The sequence below is a fragment of the Copadichromis virginalis genome, linkage group LG20 (assembly GCF_057382275.1).
Source record: "Copadichromis virginalis isolate Kocher_CV1m ecotype Utaka linkage group LG20, C_Virginalis_male_GT1.1, whole genome shotgun sequence".
Taxonomy (NCBI): domain Eukaryota; kingdom Metazoa; phylum Chordata; class Actinopteri; order Cichliformes; family Cichlidae; genus Copadichromis; species Copadichromis virginalis.
Window position 1 is genome coordinate 17625894 of NC_140637.1, and position 16742 is coordinate 17642635.

The 16742-nt window shown below is 41.5% G+C and overlaps 1 protein-coding gene across 1 annotated transcript in view; it reads left to right on the forward strand.

Moving 5' to 3' along the window:
* The window catches only part of magixb (MAGI family member, X-linked b), a 50429-nt gene continuing 33687 nt past the window's right edge, over positions 1-16742 (forward strand). The window contains exons 1-3 of the mRNA XM_085443615.1: positions 1-264; positions 12775-13064; positions 14850-14966. Of these exons, the coding sequence (XP_085299741.1) occupies positions 182-264; positions 12775-13064; positions 14850-14966 (490 nt within the window). The 5' untranslated portion in view covers positions 1-181. The remainder of the gene's footprint in view (positions 265-12774; positions 13065-14849; positions 14967-16742) is intronic.

The window sequence follows — 16742 nt, forward strand, 5'->3', positions numbered from 1 at the left end:
TCGTATCTGACTTTGTCTGGGATACAGTGGCAGCATCTACACATCACTGCATTCCCACACCTTTTTAAAAAAATATATTATACACCGGACTGCTGCTGCTACTGTTACTGCCGTTGCTTTTTAACAAAGCAACTCATTTTAATTAAGTATACTGGCTTGTCATTTAACCTCAGTCGGGTCAATGTATATAGACGCGTTCAAACGGATCCTCTTTGAAAGGCTGAACTGCTTGAAGAGGATGTGTGTGTGTCAGCGGCAAGGCAGGTTAGTATTTCCCTAAATATGGGAAATCTGAGAATTTGTTGTGTGTAAGCCAAGTGTGTGTGAGGTGAGATGAGGGGGGAGGTAGAGGGTGGACTGAGAGGAGAGAGAGAGAGAGTGTGTGTATGCATGTAAACTAGTCAGCCTGCGTGTGTGTGAGAGAGAGTGTGAAGAATGTGGGTTTGTGATTAGGGTGGCAGATCTTTTGGATAACAATGTCAGTTTTAACAGATGTAGCAGCTGTTAATCACGTGCGCATGCTTGGTTGTGTGTGTATCTGTGTGTATATGTGTGCACATGAACCCTTGAATGGCTTTCGAAAGTTTGTTGAGCCCCGTTTCATAAATCCATTCGCCCGTGTGTGTTTTTTCTCTCCACTTTTCAATCCCCTGCTCCAGAAATGGTCTTAATGAAATGCTCGATGCACCTGCACCCATTTTGCCCTCAGAAATAGACTGACTTGCAAAATGCACTCTATAGTTCACAGCCAGGTGTGTGCATGCATGTGAACAAGTGCCTGGCAGCTCTCTGTACATGCTTGCGTGTGTGAGTGTCTTTGTTGCAGTTCGTTTAGGGTGTGTCCTGGTTTGATAAAGGCATCTTGTATTAAATTGATGGATGTGTAACCCTGAGTTAATAGCGTGCATTGCCCTGGGTTTAGAAAGCAGTCAAGATTATGCTGTTAATATAAATCTTTAATTTGTTAGTAGAGCAACATACATGGTGTGTTAGGTAGTCCACACACTGAGAGCTCCTTCTGCTCTGGTACTCACACTGTTTGTTTTGCCTTAGCTTCACCTATGCATCCAGCACCTGTTTTGCACATAAATAAGGAGAGCCTTTTATTCTGCATTTGTCCCCCTTTTGTTTCCAGTTATCCAGCTCAAGTTTTAACCACCAGTAAGTGGAAATGCATGTCAACTCCCCTTTCACCGCTAATAAGAGGGTAGGATGAAGTGAGGTGCATTTCTCCTCTGTCGTAGTAATGCATGTCATCTGGGAGTTGGTGATTGTCTAATTATGTACCTCCTGTGTCCTTCGGCATCATGAATATTCATGCATCTGTTTTAAGGTGTGGTGAAAACAAAGTATGTGTGTGTGTGTTTCAAGGCAGTTTACCCTTGACAGGGCAGGGCTACGCAGGCATATTCTCCCATCTGTGGTCCAAACCTTTGCTCCCAGCCACTGCTTTTGAATTCTACAGTTGTAGCTTGCTCTATTCTTAGTTCTCGGCAGTTTGTGTGCAGTCTGATATGAAATTTCAACAACAACAAAAGCATGCCCATGCTGGAACTACCTCTCGTGGCCATACCTGCACACACACTGAAATTCAGTTTGGATCGGCGAAGCTGCCTTTAAGTGGTTTACTCTGACTTAGGTAGAAAATCAATAACTAATCAATGCTAGTGTGTGGAGTTACAATTTACACAGTTCCATATTTGAAATGTCAAGAAGGAAATGAATCCTTGTATCCTTGAGTCAGATCTGAGTTGGACAACTGGGATCAATATCAGGTGGTGAGACTGGCAGCAGGAGCAAGCGCGAGGGTCACCTTCACCCATCCCTACTGAATCAGCAGTATCTCTCTTCCACACACACAACTGAAGGCACACACAGACACATATACTTGAGGGCCTGCTTAGGTTACCAAACTGCGACCTCACAAAAATGCTCATTATAGTGAACTGAACCTTCCCTCCCATTTCCTTTTGAATTATTCATTTTGTTATTATGATTTCAGCCATTCTTTCATAAGGTTACCGCACCCTTCTCTGTTTGGATTCTGTTTCCTTCCAGACTTCCACTGATTCCCCCTTTTTTATTTTTTCCATCCGCTTTGAATTTTCCTAATTTCTTTCTGCTTTTCCCTTTTGGTCTCTCTTATCCATCATCACTGTTGAGGAGCTGATCTGCTGTGTTTAATTAAACTGCTCCGTCTTCCTGATGAGAGCTAATCTGGGATCGCAGCGAGGGGTGCACCACTTTTGCGTAAAAGGGGACCTGTTGTCACAGAGCTGGTCCTCAGAGGAGCCGAGAGTCTGCACAACATAAAGTGACCCACTAACGTGCCTCCTGCCTTGACCTTGATCCCGTGACTCTAAATATACAGTTTGCCCAAGGCGAGCATCATTGAGCTGGTGTTATCCTTTCAGGTGTGTGTGTTTGTGTTTGTGTGTTTATCTGGGTGTTGCTCCAAAGCTCAACAATTTTTGGATCTCGCACTAAATCCCCTTTTGTCGTCAACACCCAAGCAGCTTAGTAATAGTTCAATAAAAACATGAACTCATTTTTGGATTTGTTGATGCCGTGCAGAGAAAATTTTTTTTTCATTCCTTCTATTCTTATCAGCTCTTCATTGTGTTAAGTTTATATTGATTGTGTAAGAGTGGAAAATGCTTTAGTGCATGTGTATGCCACTGTGCATGGCATTTTGAACCCACAAGCATTTAATCTTATATTTATAAATCTGCCACTGCTGTTTGTTTTATGTTGAGCACTCCCATGCCCTAGATTTGAGAGAGAGTGAGCATCAGGGAGGTTTAGTACACCCGGTGTTGCTTGTGCAGTTTGGTGTAAATGTTCGGAGCGAGAGGTCAGGGCATGGGTAAGCGATAAGGCGACAAAGTCGGAGCTGGGAGAATTTTCCTGTGCATTTTCCATCTGTCTGCCACTCCACCAGTCTCATGAATTTAAGGTCACTGGTTATTTAAGATGCTTTACTTGGCTGACCTCCAACACCTCCTGGGAGGATGCTGCAAGATTAAGAGCAGTGTGCCTCACCACAGGTTAGAGGGAACAGATGAGCCTATAGTGCTCAGTGTGTGGGATGGGTTCAGCTGAAGGTTTTCTTTTCTTCACTGGTACCTAATTTTTCACTAAATACCCTTTTTTCTCTGAACTTCCTAGATAAATGTTTCAAGATGCATTCTGGGCTCTTTTCAGAATTAATGTCAGAAATGTTAGAAATAAATGGATTTAATTTATCAGCAGTTATTTTAAAGACTAAAATATTCTCTGGTTTTGTTCAATTTCTTTACCTTGTGTGATTTAGGAAGTCATTATGGACTTTGTCACAATGAGGCTAGTTTAGGACAAAAAGACTTATTGATAAGTCCAAACAAACCAATCATTAATAGTTAGGTGTAACCCTGGAATGATGCTTTAAACAATGTGAGTTAGTTCATAAAGACTGAGCTAAAAAATTAATAATGATAATCAATTTATTGATTATGAGCTGCACTTCTACCACATCAAAAGGAGCTAGTTGAGGTGGTCCAGCCATCTGGCTAAGATGCCTCCTTGACTTCCCTAGGTAAGGCATTAAAGGAACAAGGTGACAGGGCAGATTCAGGACGTGCTGGACAGATTACACCTCCTGGTTAATTTGGGAATGCCTTGCGTCCCCCTACAAGAGCTAAAGGAGATGGCCAGGGAGAGGGAGATCTAGGGATCTCTGCTAAAACTGCTGCCCCTATGGATGGAATGAATGAATTATTTTACAACAAAAATTAAACTCCAATCAAAATGTCAATTAAACAACAAATAGCTTTTTTGGTGGGCTCAACAGACCAAACTCTTTTCATTTAGAACATAAATGATTAGGTGAGTAATCAATAAGTCAATCAGGAGAAAGGTAATCAGAAACTATGCAGAGTAGGGTCACTCGGTCAAGGAAAACCTTGAACTTCTGACCCACAGTGAGAGGATCTGGCTCTGTTATGCAATGGGATGTATAATAATACTTGGATGGTTTGGGTTCACATGTACGTCTAGTGGAAGGGCCAGTACAAATCAATATATATCCGTAAAAAGGCACAAGGGGTCACTGAGGGACTTAATGATTATGAAAATGATGTGGATCAATCAATGCTATGGCCTTCGCTGTCACCAGATCTTAACCCGAGTGAACACCTGTGGAAAAATTTGAACTGATGTGTCCCTCCGTCACCACCATCAAAACACCAATGAGGAAATATTTTTTGGAAGAATGATTCACAAATACTTTCATTTACATCTCCTGAAGAATCAGTCGAGGGAGTTCTGAAGCTGTTCTGGTGCTGCTTGAAGGCCAAATACCTCATACCTCACACATTATATTGGGTTTTATTTGTCACCCTTTTGTATAGAGTAGTGATGCATAGCTACAAATGTTACACGTCTTCCTTTAACATGTCAGTGCTACTGTTTTGACTCCAGAATCCACCTGTAGCAAAGAGTCTTACTTCATTTGTTCTTTTCCTCACTCATCCACTCCTCACCTCCCTTACCTCACTTCCTGTCCTGGTTTCCTCACTACTGATTGGCTCCCGTGTTCCTTTGTTGCTCAACTGAATTCACCTGCTCACATTATATAAGGTCTGCACTCACTCTTTTCACTCCCATATGTGACGGCAGCTTAGGTGAGTTAATTTTGTTCTTCTTCTGAGTAGAATGTGTATATTTTTAAGTCTGTCATTTAGTGTAACCTTATTTTATCTCGTCAGAACGAATCAGTCAATGTGTCTCAATCACTCGTTTAGTTAAAATACTTTAGATATAAAGAAAAATAAATCTAAAACACATGGACAATCATGGCTGTGTTCTTTGCATTCTGATAATCGTTTCCTTTTAACCTGCTAATTAACTCTCTAACGTGTAGTCTCCAGGATGAGGAATGCTGGCAACGTTCCTCAGAGATTTTGGCTCTTATTGACATGATAGCATCACACAGTTGCCAGCTGCACATCCATGATTATACTGTAATCTCCCGTTTCACCACATCCCAAAGGTGGTCTATTGGATTGAGATCTGGTGACTGTGGACGCCATTTGAGTAAAGGGGACTCATTGTCATGTTCAAGAAATAAGTTATAGATCATCTGAGATTTGTGACACGTGTCTTGTTATCCTACTGGACACAGCTGTCAGAAGGCACTTTCTCCATAAGGGATGAACATGTCCAGTATTAGTACTCAGGTCAGGTGGGCTGTGGCATTTAAATGTTGCTCAACTGGTACTAAGGGCCCAGAGTGTGCCAAAAAATAATCTCCTACAATATTCTACAACCAAAATCCTGAAAAACTGATAGAAATCAGGATGCTTTTATGCTATTTATAACAAATCTTTACCCCATCATCTGAATGTCACACCATAAAGTGAGGCTGATCAGATCTGGCAACATTTGCCCAATCTTTTTTTGTACAATTTTCTGTGAGCCCATATGAACTGTAGTCTTAGTTTCCACCTCGTAGCTCGCAGGAGTTGCACCTGATGTGGTCTAATGCCCCTTTAGCCCATCTGCTTCACAGTTTGACGTGTGTTCAGCGATGTCTTCTGCATACCTTGGTTTTACTGAGTGGTTACTGTTGCCTATCAGCTTGAGGCAGTCTGGCCATTGTCCTCTAACCTCTGACATAAACAAGGCATTTTCACCCACAGAACTGCTGCTTACTGGATATTTCCTCTTTTTTAAAAATCCCAGAAATTGATGTGTGGAAAAAATCCCAGTAGAGCCGCAATTGCTGAAATACCTAGAACAGCCCCTCTGGCAACGACCACACCACTTTTAAGTCCTTTAAATCTTCCTCACTCTGATGCTCAGTTTGAACTTCATAACATTATTAGGTCTGCCTAAGTGCACTCAGTTGATGCCTTGTTATTAGCTAATTCATTCATTTGATACTACAAGTATACCTAATAAAGTGGCAGTGAGTGTATTATGAAGTGCTGAGCTTGGAGCTTTGATGTTGAACACTAACTAGAGCTGCCATCTGACTGAAATGTCTTTTGGTTTAGGCCTTTTAAAGACATCATGCTGGGCCTTTGTTGTTGTTTTTACATTTTACAGATTTAGAAGTTGATGCAATATTTGGAAAAATAAGCAGGAGATTAAATGATTATGAAAATAATTAATGTAACACTTCATGCAATTTAAAGTCATGAGAAATAAATTAGCAGGAAATCCTAACACTTATGAAACAAGGATCAAAAATTATTTGACTTTGTTCCTTTTTCATCTGTTTACCGTACCTTCTCTGGATGATCTAATCAGCAATAGTAAAAACACTGTTTCTGCTTCAGTGTCACGCAGTGTCATGAATGTCAGTGGACATTTATTATAGCCGTTTCAAAGGTTTGATGTGGAGCAATAGTGTTGTTGGTCAGTAATTATTTTGTAATGCACAGTCATGCTGACTGGCTTATGCAGCGTTGTATAAAAACAAACAAACCCTCTCTTATTGTTTTGTTGTTTTGTTCTGTTTATTCATTGCCAGCATTTGCAGAGAGACCAACAAATGGAGCGCTTAGGCATGCTGGTCACATTCTAGCTGACAAAACACAAAGTCAGTTCATCAATATCCACCAGAATTTACATTTAGGAAAGACAACTGTTCGTCGCCTTGCATTTCAGCGAGCATGCATGAAATACAAAATAAGCTTACATAAATTCAAAGAGCATCGTAGCTGAGCTAATTGCCCAGGCTAATTTCATTACCGGAGGCTCCATTTAGAGCTGCAACAAAATGTGGACAGCAGAGCAAGCGTGACTCCACCAAGTCAAAGCAACCAAGAAGCTTTTATGAGCACATACTAGTTCTGCTGCTTCGTGAAGCAGCAGGACAACAATTAATGACGTGAAGATTTAAAATGAGATGATTAAACTGGGGAGAGCGGCGTTTGATTAGAGCAACAACTCAGAGGCAAAACGCTGATTGCGTTAAAAGTTTCTCATCTTTGGAAGAAGTTGAACAAACTCTGCTTTTGTCAAAGCTGATTATGTCAGAGAGTGATCTACAAGCTGAGAGACGGCTTTGATGGGGATGAGGGCCGGCATCTAGATAGACATCAGGAACATGTGGAGAATCACGAGAGCTGACAGTCGCTGCTTTCCCCATAAAGCTGGACCTCTATTATCGATACAGGCAGACTTTGAGAATAGGTGTTAAGGTGCCAAAACGAAGGTTAAATTCATTGCTAACAGCTGTATGGTCAATAAAACAGTTTTAAGTGCTGCTTTGAATGGAAGTCTGTGCACCTTGGCTTCGCCCTGCTGGATAAATCTGTCACGACAAGATGTTCTTGTTTTGCTGGCCTCACCAGAGACACTTTTTACCGAGCAATTCAATTATTCACCCGTCTTAACTGATGTGTTTTGCTTACACCTGGGGGGGGGGTTTCTTCTTGAAGGTCTTTCAAGACATCGTCCGGTCCAATGTCAAGTGCTATTCCCTCTTGTCCTTGCTTCGTTGCTTCAAGTTGACTTTGAATTATTGAGCTCCGTGGCAAAACTCATCTCTGTAACTTTAATAAATTAACACCCTCGAGATCCAACCTGAAATAACCGCTAAGTTAATTTGTCGTGTAATAAAAATATTCTGATCATGACTATGAACTGCCAGGGGTAAAATGGCCTTTTAGACTAATCACTGTAAAGGATTTTGTTACCTATAAATGCAGCTTTTTGCACTGCTGTTTCAGAAGGTGTTATTATATTGTGTTGAGGCTTAAAGTGCACTTTCACTTTCTTTTATTGGAAAAATAACTATTGTGGTTAATTAGCTAAGAACGACAAATGTTCTGTGGATAATGAGTGCTCATGTAGTTCAGGGCAAAAAGACATTTTCATACAGAAATCTGTGAGGCACAGCTGTTTGTGTTATACACTGACTCGTAGCCTGTAGCACATGCACTGTAGTTTCTGAATAAACAGATATGATGAGGAACAAAATGGGCACTAAGAATAGACTAAATCAAGGAGTTGTGTGTTTTGCCCCTGACAGATCACTGTGGGGGTTGAAATTACACTGAAAGGCAGAGGTTGCAAACTGTAGAGATCCTCACTGGTGCAGAGGAAGTCAGTGAAACAGGATATGTATTGGTCAGCTCTTTTCTGACCTAAAGGTCAGGAATCTCTATAGAGCATTCTTTTTATAGGCTTAGATATCTGTGACCCTGCATATTGTTCAGTCTATGTAATTCATGCTCTCAGAATGGCTTTACTTATAGCAGTGCTAGTGGGGCAATTACTTTGGTCCATATTAAGCTCATAACTGTGTAATGAATTGCTATTAAATTATGTACAGGCAATTACAGCCCCCAGTGGATGAATCCTACTGTCTTCCATGTCACTATTTAATGTGTTTCATAGTGGAAAGATACTATACTGACAAAAGCTTTGGACCACACCTCTTTATCTTTTAATTCAGGTGTTTTTAGTTCCATTGTATAAAAATAAAATGTATAAAATCAAGTATAAATCAAAATCAAACACCTAGCCATACAGTCTGCCTTCACAAAAATTTGTCACTGATTATTTTAAAGAATGTCGCCGCTGCAACCAATTTGTGAAATTTCTTCCCTCATAGATAGTCAATGAGTTACTAAGTGGTGTTATTGCAAAGTCGAAGCGTGAGTCTTGAAGTTGCAGAGCTTTGACGTCATAGAATTCCAAACTTCTTCTGACATTAACATCAGCACAAAAACTGCGCACTGGGTGCTTCATAACATAGGTTTCTATGTTCAAGCAGCTCCAGTAGGTGTAACGTGAAGGTAACTTGGTTCATGTTTCCTTATAGTGTACCTCTTGATTGATTTGGCATTAAGTACACAGATTTATGTTTCCACAGGATCAGCTTCATTAGTCTTACAACTTTAGTGATACATGTCTGACATGCCTGTGCAGGTTCTCAGTCATCCAGCTCATGGTAGTCTAAGGAGCTTGGAAAGAAAACGGCTGGACTTCTTTAAGTTTCGTTCAAGCAACTTAATGAAGTCCAGTCACTCTCTTTCCAAGCTCCTTAGACTTTAGTGATTCACTTTTTTATTTGTCGACATCTTAAAACTAATATTTAATAATTTAATATTTCAATTAGTCCTGTGTTTATGGTTTGGGCCCAAATCCTTGCAAAACTGCTGGGATCCCTTTTACTGCTCTTTATTTGATAAGATGGTTGATAAGATCAAGAACAAGGTAGAAACTACAGCTGTTATCTCTCAGCATGTTGCCATGCTTATTGGGAACATGTGGCTGACTTTAGCTTAAAAGACAGTCACATTGCTTCTAGCATAGCTGCATATTTTTAGGTTTGCTTTGAATCAGCATGAGAGGATGATTAAGAGCTCATCATTTTCATCTCATAATCAGTTCAAGCAGTCACGTTTTGCGATTTTGATCAAAGGAAATTTCATATGACACAAAATCTAATTAGTATTTCAGAAAATTCATTCATGTTTTCATGCAATAGGCTAAAGGCAATATCACCTTTTGGGTTATGTTCTCCTTTTGAAGCCTATTTTGTAGCATTATGGCCATTGCCATCTTGGATTTTTGGAACCAAAAATAAATATATGTGAATCAGAAAGTGGAATACTAAGTTACTGGTTAATGCTTGGCAACTGCTATCTGTTAATTAATGCTAAACAGCATACATGTAAACTGCTAGAATTTAACACACTAAAACTGAAGAAACAGCTTCCTGGATGTTGCTGAGGTGGCACTGCAGACTATTTAAAACATGGACAAAGTTGCATTGATAACATCTATTGGTTTGTAAAGTCCTATTTTGCCAGCGCATGCTCATATAGTAGTCACTTGCCAATCAAATCCATCAAAATGAGCATCATAGCGTACTATGCCAAACTCATTAGGAAAGTGATTACTGGGCTGAGGGCAATTTTCCATAAGAGTCTATGCATGCAGACTTCTTTGTGCAACTAGTGGTCATCAGAGATAATCCAGGTTTAAAAGACTTCCACACTGATTTCACACAAGAAATCAGTCATTACAGTTGACATAAAGGTGGAAAATTAGCTATGGAGACTAAATGAAATTTCTGCTGTGTAGTTTGTTTTAACATGGAAGTCCATGTAGATTGGTTCTTTCTTCCTCTTTCAGTTTTTAAAAACTTGCCATTCAAGGAATTGCAATTCATGCCACTCCTGTATTTGCTTAATTTTCAGCTATGTGGAGTAACTGATTTATACAGATATGGTCCGATACAGGTAAGATCATCATATTCAAAATTATATTAAATGCAAACAAATGATTTCTTAGTAATCTATTAAATCTAACATGATAAGATCACTGCGTAGAGTCAGTAGCCCTTGCTCCTCCCCAGCCTTGATGACAATGTGTTTTTAATGAACATGGTAAGATGAGCGTGCAGGGCCAGTTTGTAGTGTCAACACCAACAGCAGGGAGAGAGAGAGAGGGTGTCAGAGTGTGTGTCTGCAGCAGGACGAGTCAGGCTTCAACAACCTGACAGGCTGTGGCTCATTAAACCCCCATCAGACGCAGGAGGTCAAGACAACAACTACATCTCAGGCAACACACGTTAAGCAGAAACACAATGCGACTGTGTAGTTCCAACAGAATACTGCTTTATACCTATGAGTGGTTTTATTTTAAGCTTTTTAATCTTTACTGTTGAGACGTTCCCAGAAATCTTTAGATAAATCATGAAAAGACCAACGGCTTATAGACTTATTATTCAGGGACGATGCAGATGTTGTGTACAATATGATTAAATGGAAAAAGTTGCTTTTGTTTGTATTCTGGCCTCACGCCACCCTTAATGCACGCTGTATTGCTGTGTTTTCTGTGTGGGCGGATGGCTGGCTGACTTCGGAGAAGCAGGTCGACAGTGTAGCTGCAGAAGGTTTCACAGTGGGGTAGAGAGAGGGACTGGGGGCACTGTTTGGCAAGACTGAAGCGATAAGCATAATTTCAGGCTGAAATATGCCGGCGTAAACAACGCTACTTGTTTGATTGTGTTTAATTCAAGTGTGCTTGAACAACAGTGACAGGCTGTTGTTCTAGAAAGAAATGTGTGTTTTGGGGTTCAACTATTTCTCTAGTTTTGACTCATGTCGCCTGAGCTGAAGTCCTGCAAGGTCAAATAAGTGAGTCCTACGCCAACCCTCAGGCAGGGTGGCGCCTCTCGATCTCCATCTGACCTCTGCTTTTCCCTTTTTCTCTCCTCTCCTGTTACTCACTGAGTGCACTGCAAAAACACAAACAACCCATCTGTATTTCTGGGTTTCATGGTTCTGTTTTTTATAATTCAATCTTATAAAAACACACACACACACCAGGGACCTCCCTTCTTTAACTGAGCAGCAGCAGAGGATGGAAGAGGATCTCTGTCAGATCTGCAAGTCGATTTGCCAGTCAGCTGGAAAGGATTAGAAATATCCTGTCCTTCTCTCACTCTTTGAAGCAGACTTATTAGGTCTGTTGGGTCAGAGGACCCTAGGGCCTCCCTACTAGCTCCGGGTCTGGTGATGTGCATGTTAACCCTGCCTAGCCAGGGGTCACCACAGCCTTTTAAGAGGATTGCATCTTGGTGAAGTGAAGTGTAATGGCTTATTTCCTGGCCACACTGGAAGGGGAAATCAGTAGTATCCATTTGGGATATTGTATTTAAGCAAAATTGACTTAGTGGAGGTGTTCCAAAGTAAGTAAGAAATATGCTTAATTGTGTTTGATGAGAAGATTGATATCACCATCATGTTGCTATGGTAATTATGAAGCCTGAGCCGGGGGGTAGGTAGCTTAACTTAGCATAAAGACTGGAAACTGAGGGCAAAAGCCCGCCAAACGCTGCCCAAAGGAAATTAAATCTGCCTGCCTGACTTCTAAAGCTTTTAGTCCACACATTGTGTTTGTCTTTTTGATTGTGATATAGTGCCTTGTGTGGCTCCGTCTTACCGTGTGTTAAGGTGACAATGCTGCTCTGATAATGTCAGAGGAACATTGTCTGTTCTCTGGCAGTGCAGCTGTCACATCAGGGACGACTCAAACAAATCTTCACCGTGCCAGCTACATCCTCCTGCACTCTCCCACCCCACCCCAACACACAGCTGCTCTCCAGGAAATGTGTTTTAACAAAAAAGCAACAACCCAAAACTGTATTTCAGTACAGCTTTGGGTTGTTGTTTCTCTTCTTTACCGTAAGCAGCTGCCATTAGTGGACAAAACATCACCCTAGCAGAGCGTAGGAGAATCTATCCATGGGAAAATAAATGGCGTGGTTATTGATGATCTAGAAAATGTATGGATAAAGACAAGTATGTGAAAATGGATTCTCATACCTCCATCAAACTCACACTCAATTTTCCCATGTGACTGTGGCTGTGCACTCATGGCCGTGCTGCTTGTTTACACATAAATAAAACGTCAGCCAAGAGAACAGTGAGCATGAGGGAAAGTTTCTCTCAGTCTTTTGGCTGGACAGTCATTTGGCTGTTGTGTTGTTGTATGTTTGCATAAAACAGACACATTTTCCATGTTGTCTTGTTCTTGACTTTTAAGCTGCCATCCTAACCTGTGACGCTAGAATTATTCATGACTCTCTGATGTGAAACGCAGCAACTCCACAGGCAGTGGGCATCTGCAAACTGACAAAGGTTAAATAACATGAAGTCACAGGTTCTTTCGCTTCCTTGTTATGTAACCGACACTTTTTCCCCTCCTTTTTTTATTTCCTGACGCCTTCTGCTCGCTCTCTAAACACCCGTTTCCTTTTCTCAACAGTTCATTTGCCATGTCTAAGTCGGCGGTGAAGAAGCTGCACTGGCGTTCAAAGGTGCTAGACAGCTTTGTACCTCTACAAGGTTCGTCGGGTGAGCTGGGGATCGCCATCGGGGGAGGAGCAGATTATGGAGAGTTTCCCTTTGTCACGTCAGCCCCGGGTGGTGGCCTCACTGTGGGTGACATCATCCTAGAGATTGGGGGAACACCAGTTTTAGGGATGACATTAGGAGATGTCCGTGGTATCCTCAACTCTTGCCCCCATCCTATCCGCATCAAAACTGTGTCACCAGGTATGACTCAGCACCCAAAACAGCCAACACATTAGTCTGCAACTCATTTAAATAGATGAGCAAATTATGGGCACAAAGGCGATGAAATGTGTGAACACAGGTCTGCTTTGTTTCAGGTAAGGCCCTTCACATATCTTAATTCTTAATCTGAAATTCCCACACTCTTACTGTAGACAGTTTACAGTGACTTATCACTGTTTATCTTGCACGCCATTGCACTTGTTTCATCTGTCTACACCCAAACAATCTGCTACACTTGCTTCCAAGCTGTCATCCATGATATTCCTGCACAATAACAGCCTCCCTCCCTCGAGCTCTCACACTCCAAATCGTTGGTCTGTAGTGTTCTGCTCTGCTGATTTGTGCTTGTCAATTATGTCGGGAGGACTGGTTAACATGTGGGTAGGAGTTCAAAATGTTTGATGACGCATGACAAGAGTGTGGCAATCGAGTTGCCTGTCACTCGTAGTGGGGCCTTGATGTTTAGAACAGGGGGCTGGGGGAACGGATGTCTTTGTCGGCTGCGGACAGAACGATATGTCACCAAAGTGTCACCTGACTGCACCTCCCGATGGCCTTGCTCGCTAGATTGATGGCCGATTTGGCCACAGGGGCGTAAATGGGGACCTTTGCTCCTGGTCGCTCTGCTACCGGTAGATCCATTATCATTTCTGAAGTCTGCCTGGTCCTCTCTGTGCAGCTTGACTGCATGTGGTGTGGACATTGATAGATGATCTGATGCTTTGGGTTTCTGTACCACACCTCCTCTGCTACTCCTACTACTACAACTCCCTCTGCTCCTGCTTCGGAATACTGACATCAGGCTACAGTCCCGAGAGGAAGCAAGCATTAATGCTGCAGAGAGGAAAAAAAGAGCAGTGATGCCACACAAATCAAAAATACCCAAATTTAAAATTTCATTCTCTGGTTTTGATGACAGCAAAGCTCCAGAAAATCTTCTTTGCATTGCTGTTATTCCTGGCTTCAGACATATGCTTAAACATTGTCAGTTCATTCAGTTCAGATTTGAATTTTGCTCTTCAGCAGACTAGAAAATAGCAGCTGTTTCGTAACATCACGAACAAAGCCGCCATTTCTCCCAAAGGGCGGCAGGCTAGATTCATTTCCCTTTACAGACAGCAGCCATATGTGACCAGTCATATGTACATGCTGCCTCCACTAATAAAGTTATATCACTGATCCTTTTTTTTTAAATAGCCCTTTGTAAATTCTGCCTGCTCCTGGGCAGAACCACTGTAACAGCCAGCATGGATAGGGGGTGACAGGAGTGTGGATGGCTCGGCGACAGCCTTCAGGGGAGGCACTGACAGAATGGTCGTCTGTCAGAGTGACAAACAGGAGACACGCTCAGTCCATCCATAACAGCACGCGGCCTGCCATCAAAGGCCGTAAAGCACGCGAGACGATATTAAGAGATCAGAGAGGAAACAAAGCCCCGCTGTGTTGAGCGGCTCTGCCTCCTCTGGTGACAGCCTCTACCGTTGTGTCTGGAACAATTAACCTCAGTAGGCTGTTGTAGGTATATGCACGAGGAACTTGGACAGGCACGTTTAATTCTCAGGAGCTACTATGAAGTGATATAGAGACATCAGCAGGCTGTAAAGTACTGGTGTTAAATCCAGCTTGTCAGGAGTAAAAGTTAGCGCTTTAGATAAATTTAAGCATGCATCATCCGACTGTTTATGCTTACTGAGCTGATTTATTTCCTTATCTCTCTCCTTCCTCATCTCTATGCCAAACTTGTTTTATGTGCCCTTCTCTCAGGCCCCACATTGTGTAAGGACCTCAGGTTGTATCTGAGTAAGTGCTTCACACCCGGATCAGTGGACAGCCAACTTCAGCAGGTCATCAGAGAGAACCTCTACCTCCGTGCTGTACCTTGTAAGTCCTCTCCTGGGTTTCACTTATCTTTATATCCAGTATTCCTGTATTTATCTTGCCTTTGTATATCTTATCTTGTCTACTGCAGTTTCATCCTGATGCTACCATGTGGCATGCCCTAATAGCAAATGTATTGTCTCCAGGTGTAATTCAGTTCATTTCAATGAAATTGTACTGAATTGAATGAAAATACTGATTTATAAGGGCATGTCTCTTTTATTAGTTGGTAATATTTTGTTTTTACACCAGTCTCATTGCTCCTGCCATGTAAACACGATGGTGTTAATTAGCATTTGAGCCGGCAGAATTGTTTTGATCACTTTCTTGTGTCAGTGTATATTTGTATGGAGTTATTTTTTTATGAAATATTAAATGTTGGCATATGAGAAATACGTATATTTTAAATCAGCTTTTGGTAAAGCTGACTGAACTGTAACAGCCACCATTTGTATTGTCACAACACTGAGCCTTTTCCTGAGTGGTAGTCTCATATTTACAATCCACATCCATAAGCTGTTTGACCGTTTGTTTGGTGGGATATCTAATTCTATTCATGCTTAACAAGTTTTTTCTTTTGTCCTGGTGTTTGCATCATGTCCTGAAAATCAAGCCTGTGGTCTGCAAACGCCGTTTCATTTTGATGCCTATGACTAAAATCAAGCACAATGGCAGCCAAAGGCAGCTAGTTGTAGTGCATCTGTTGCTATCTTAATCCTCTGTAATATGACGTCACTGGAAACAGCCAGAGGATATAACAGCTGAGTAGAGTTTTATCAGAGAAGCTTTGTGTTTTGTTGTATTTTCCTGGCTTTCTTTAATAATATCTTTTGTTGTTGTTGTTGTTGTTGTTGTTGTTGTTGCTGGGGGGCTTTTTTTCCCTTATTTTCTTAAGGTGGTAGTGTTAAATATACAACCCACCTCGTGTGTCAGTATTGTTAACCTTGTCGTGGCAGTGTGGAGTTTTGTTGCTAATCTCTCCTTTAGTCCATGAAGTAGGTCATGTGGGACAATCTGCCCCCGCACCACATGACGCACTCGCTGACAGAACAAGGAGCGGTTGAGAAGTGTGTAAAAGAGTTTAAACTGCATCTCTCAGTATACCGCATGCATATTGTCATTACAGTGTAATTGCAATTTTAGCCACACTCCCTCATTACGTAGCCATGCATCTACACAAGCAACTGCTCAGGGACTGAATCGACCAAATTAACATTAAGTCTTTCAGTTGTTTTGTAATGAGAATGGTATCAATAAGGGGGGGATCTTTATATACACAATAAATGGTTGTTAAATGATTTCACACGTTAGTTTGAGAAAACAGAGGATTCATATATGTATACCTATACATCCATATTGATTAGATATTGATTTATCACTTGAAACAGTGCAGAGGATCCAAACTTGGCAAACTACCTCCCATCCCTAGGTGCTTTATTTTAGTAAGAGTGACAATAAAGCAGACTCAGCCCCTGCAAGTGCAATCCCCTGACCTGCTGAAGATGACACCACAAAGATGCTGTTCATCTCATGCTTATAGCAGCACAAGCATCTCCGAACCGATCACATTTCAAATTTGATCACTTGTAGATACATAGAAGCTGAATTTTCTTCCTTTTTGTTGTTTTTGTACAAGTAGGCAGCTGTGTTTAACAGGAACTTAAAGCTGAAGAGTTTTCATCAGTGGCTCATTGTGGCCCCCTTCAGGATCATGTGCGTGCTCCTACTGCTCCCTCCAACACCTCGTTGAATTCTCTAATACAATGAGTAATTAGCCTC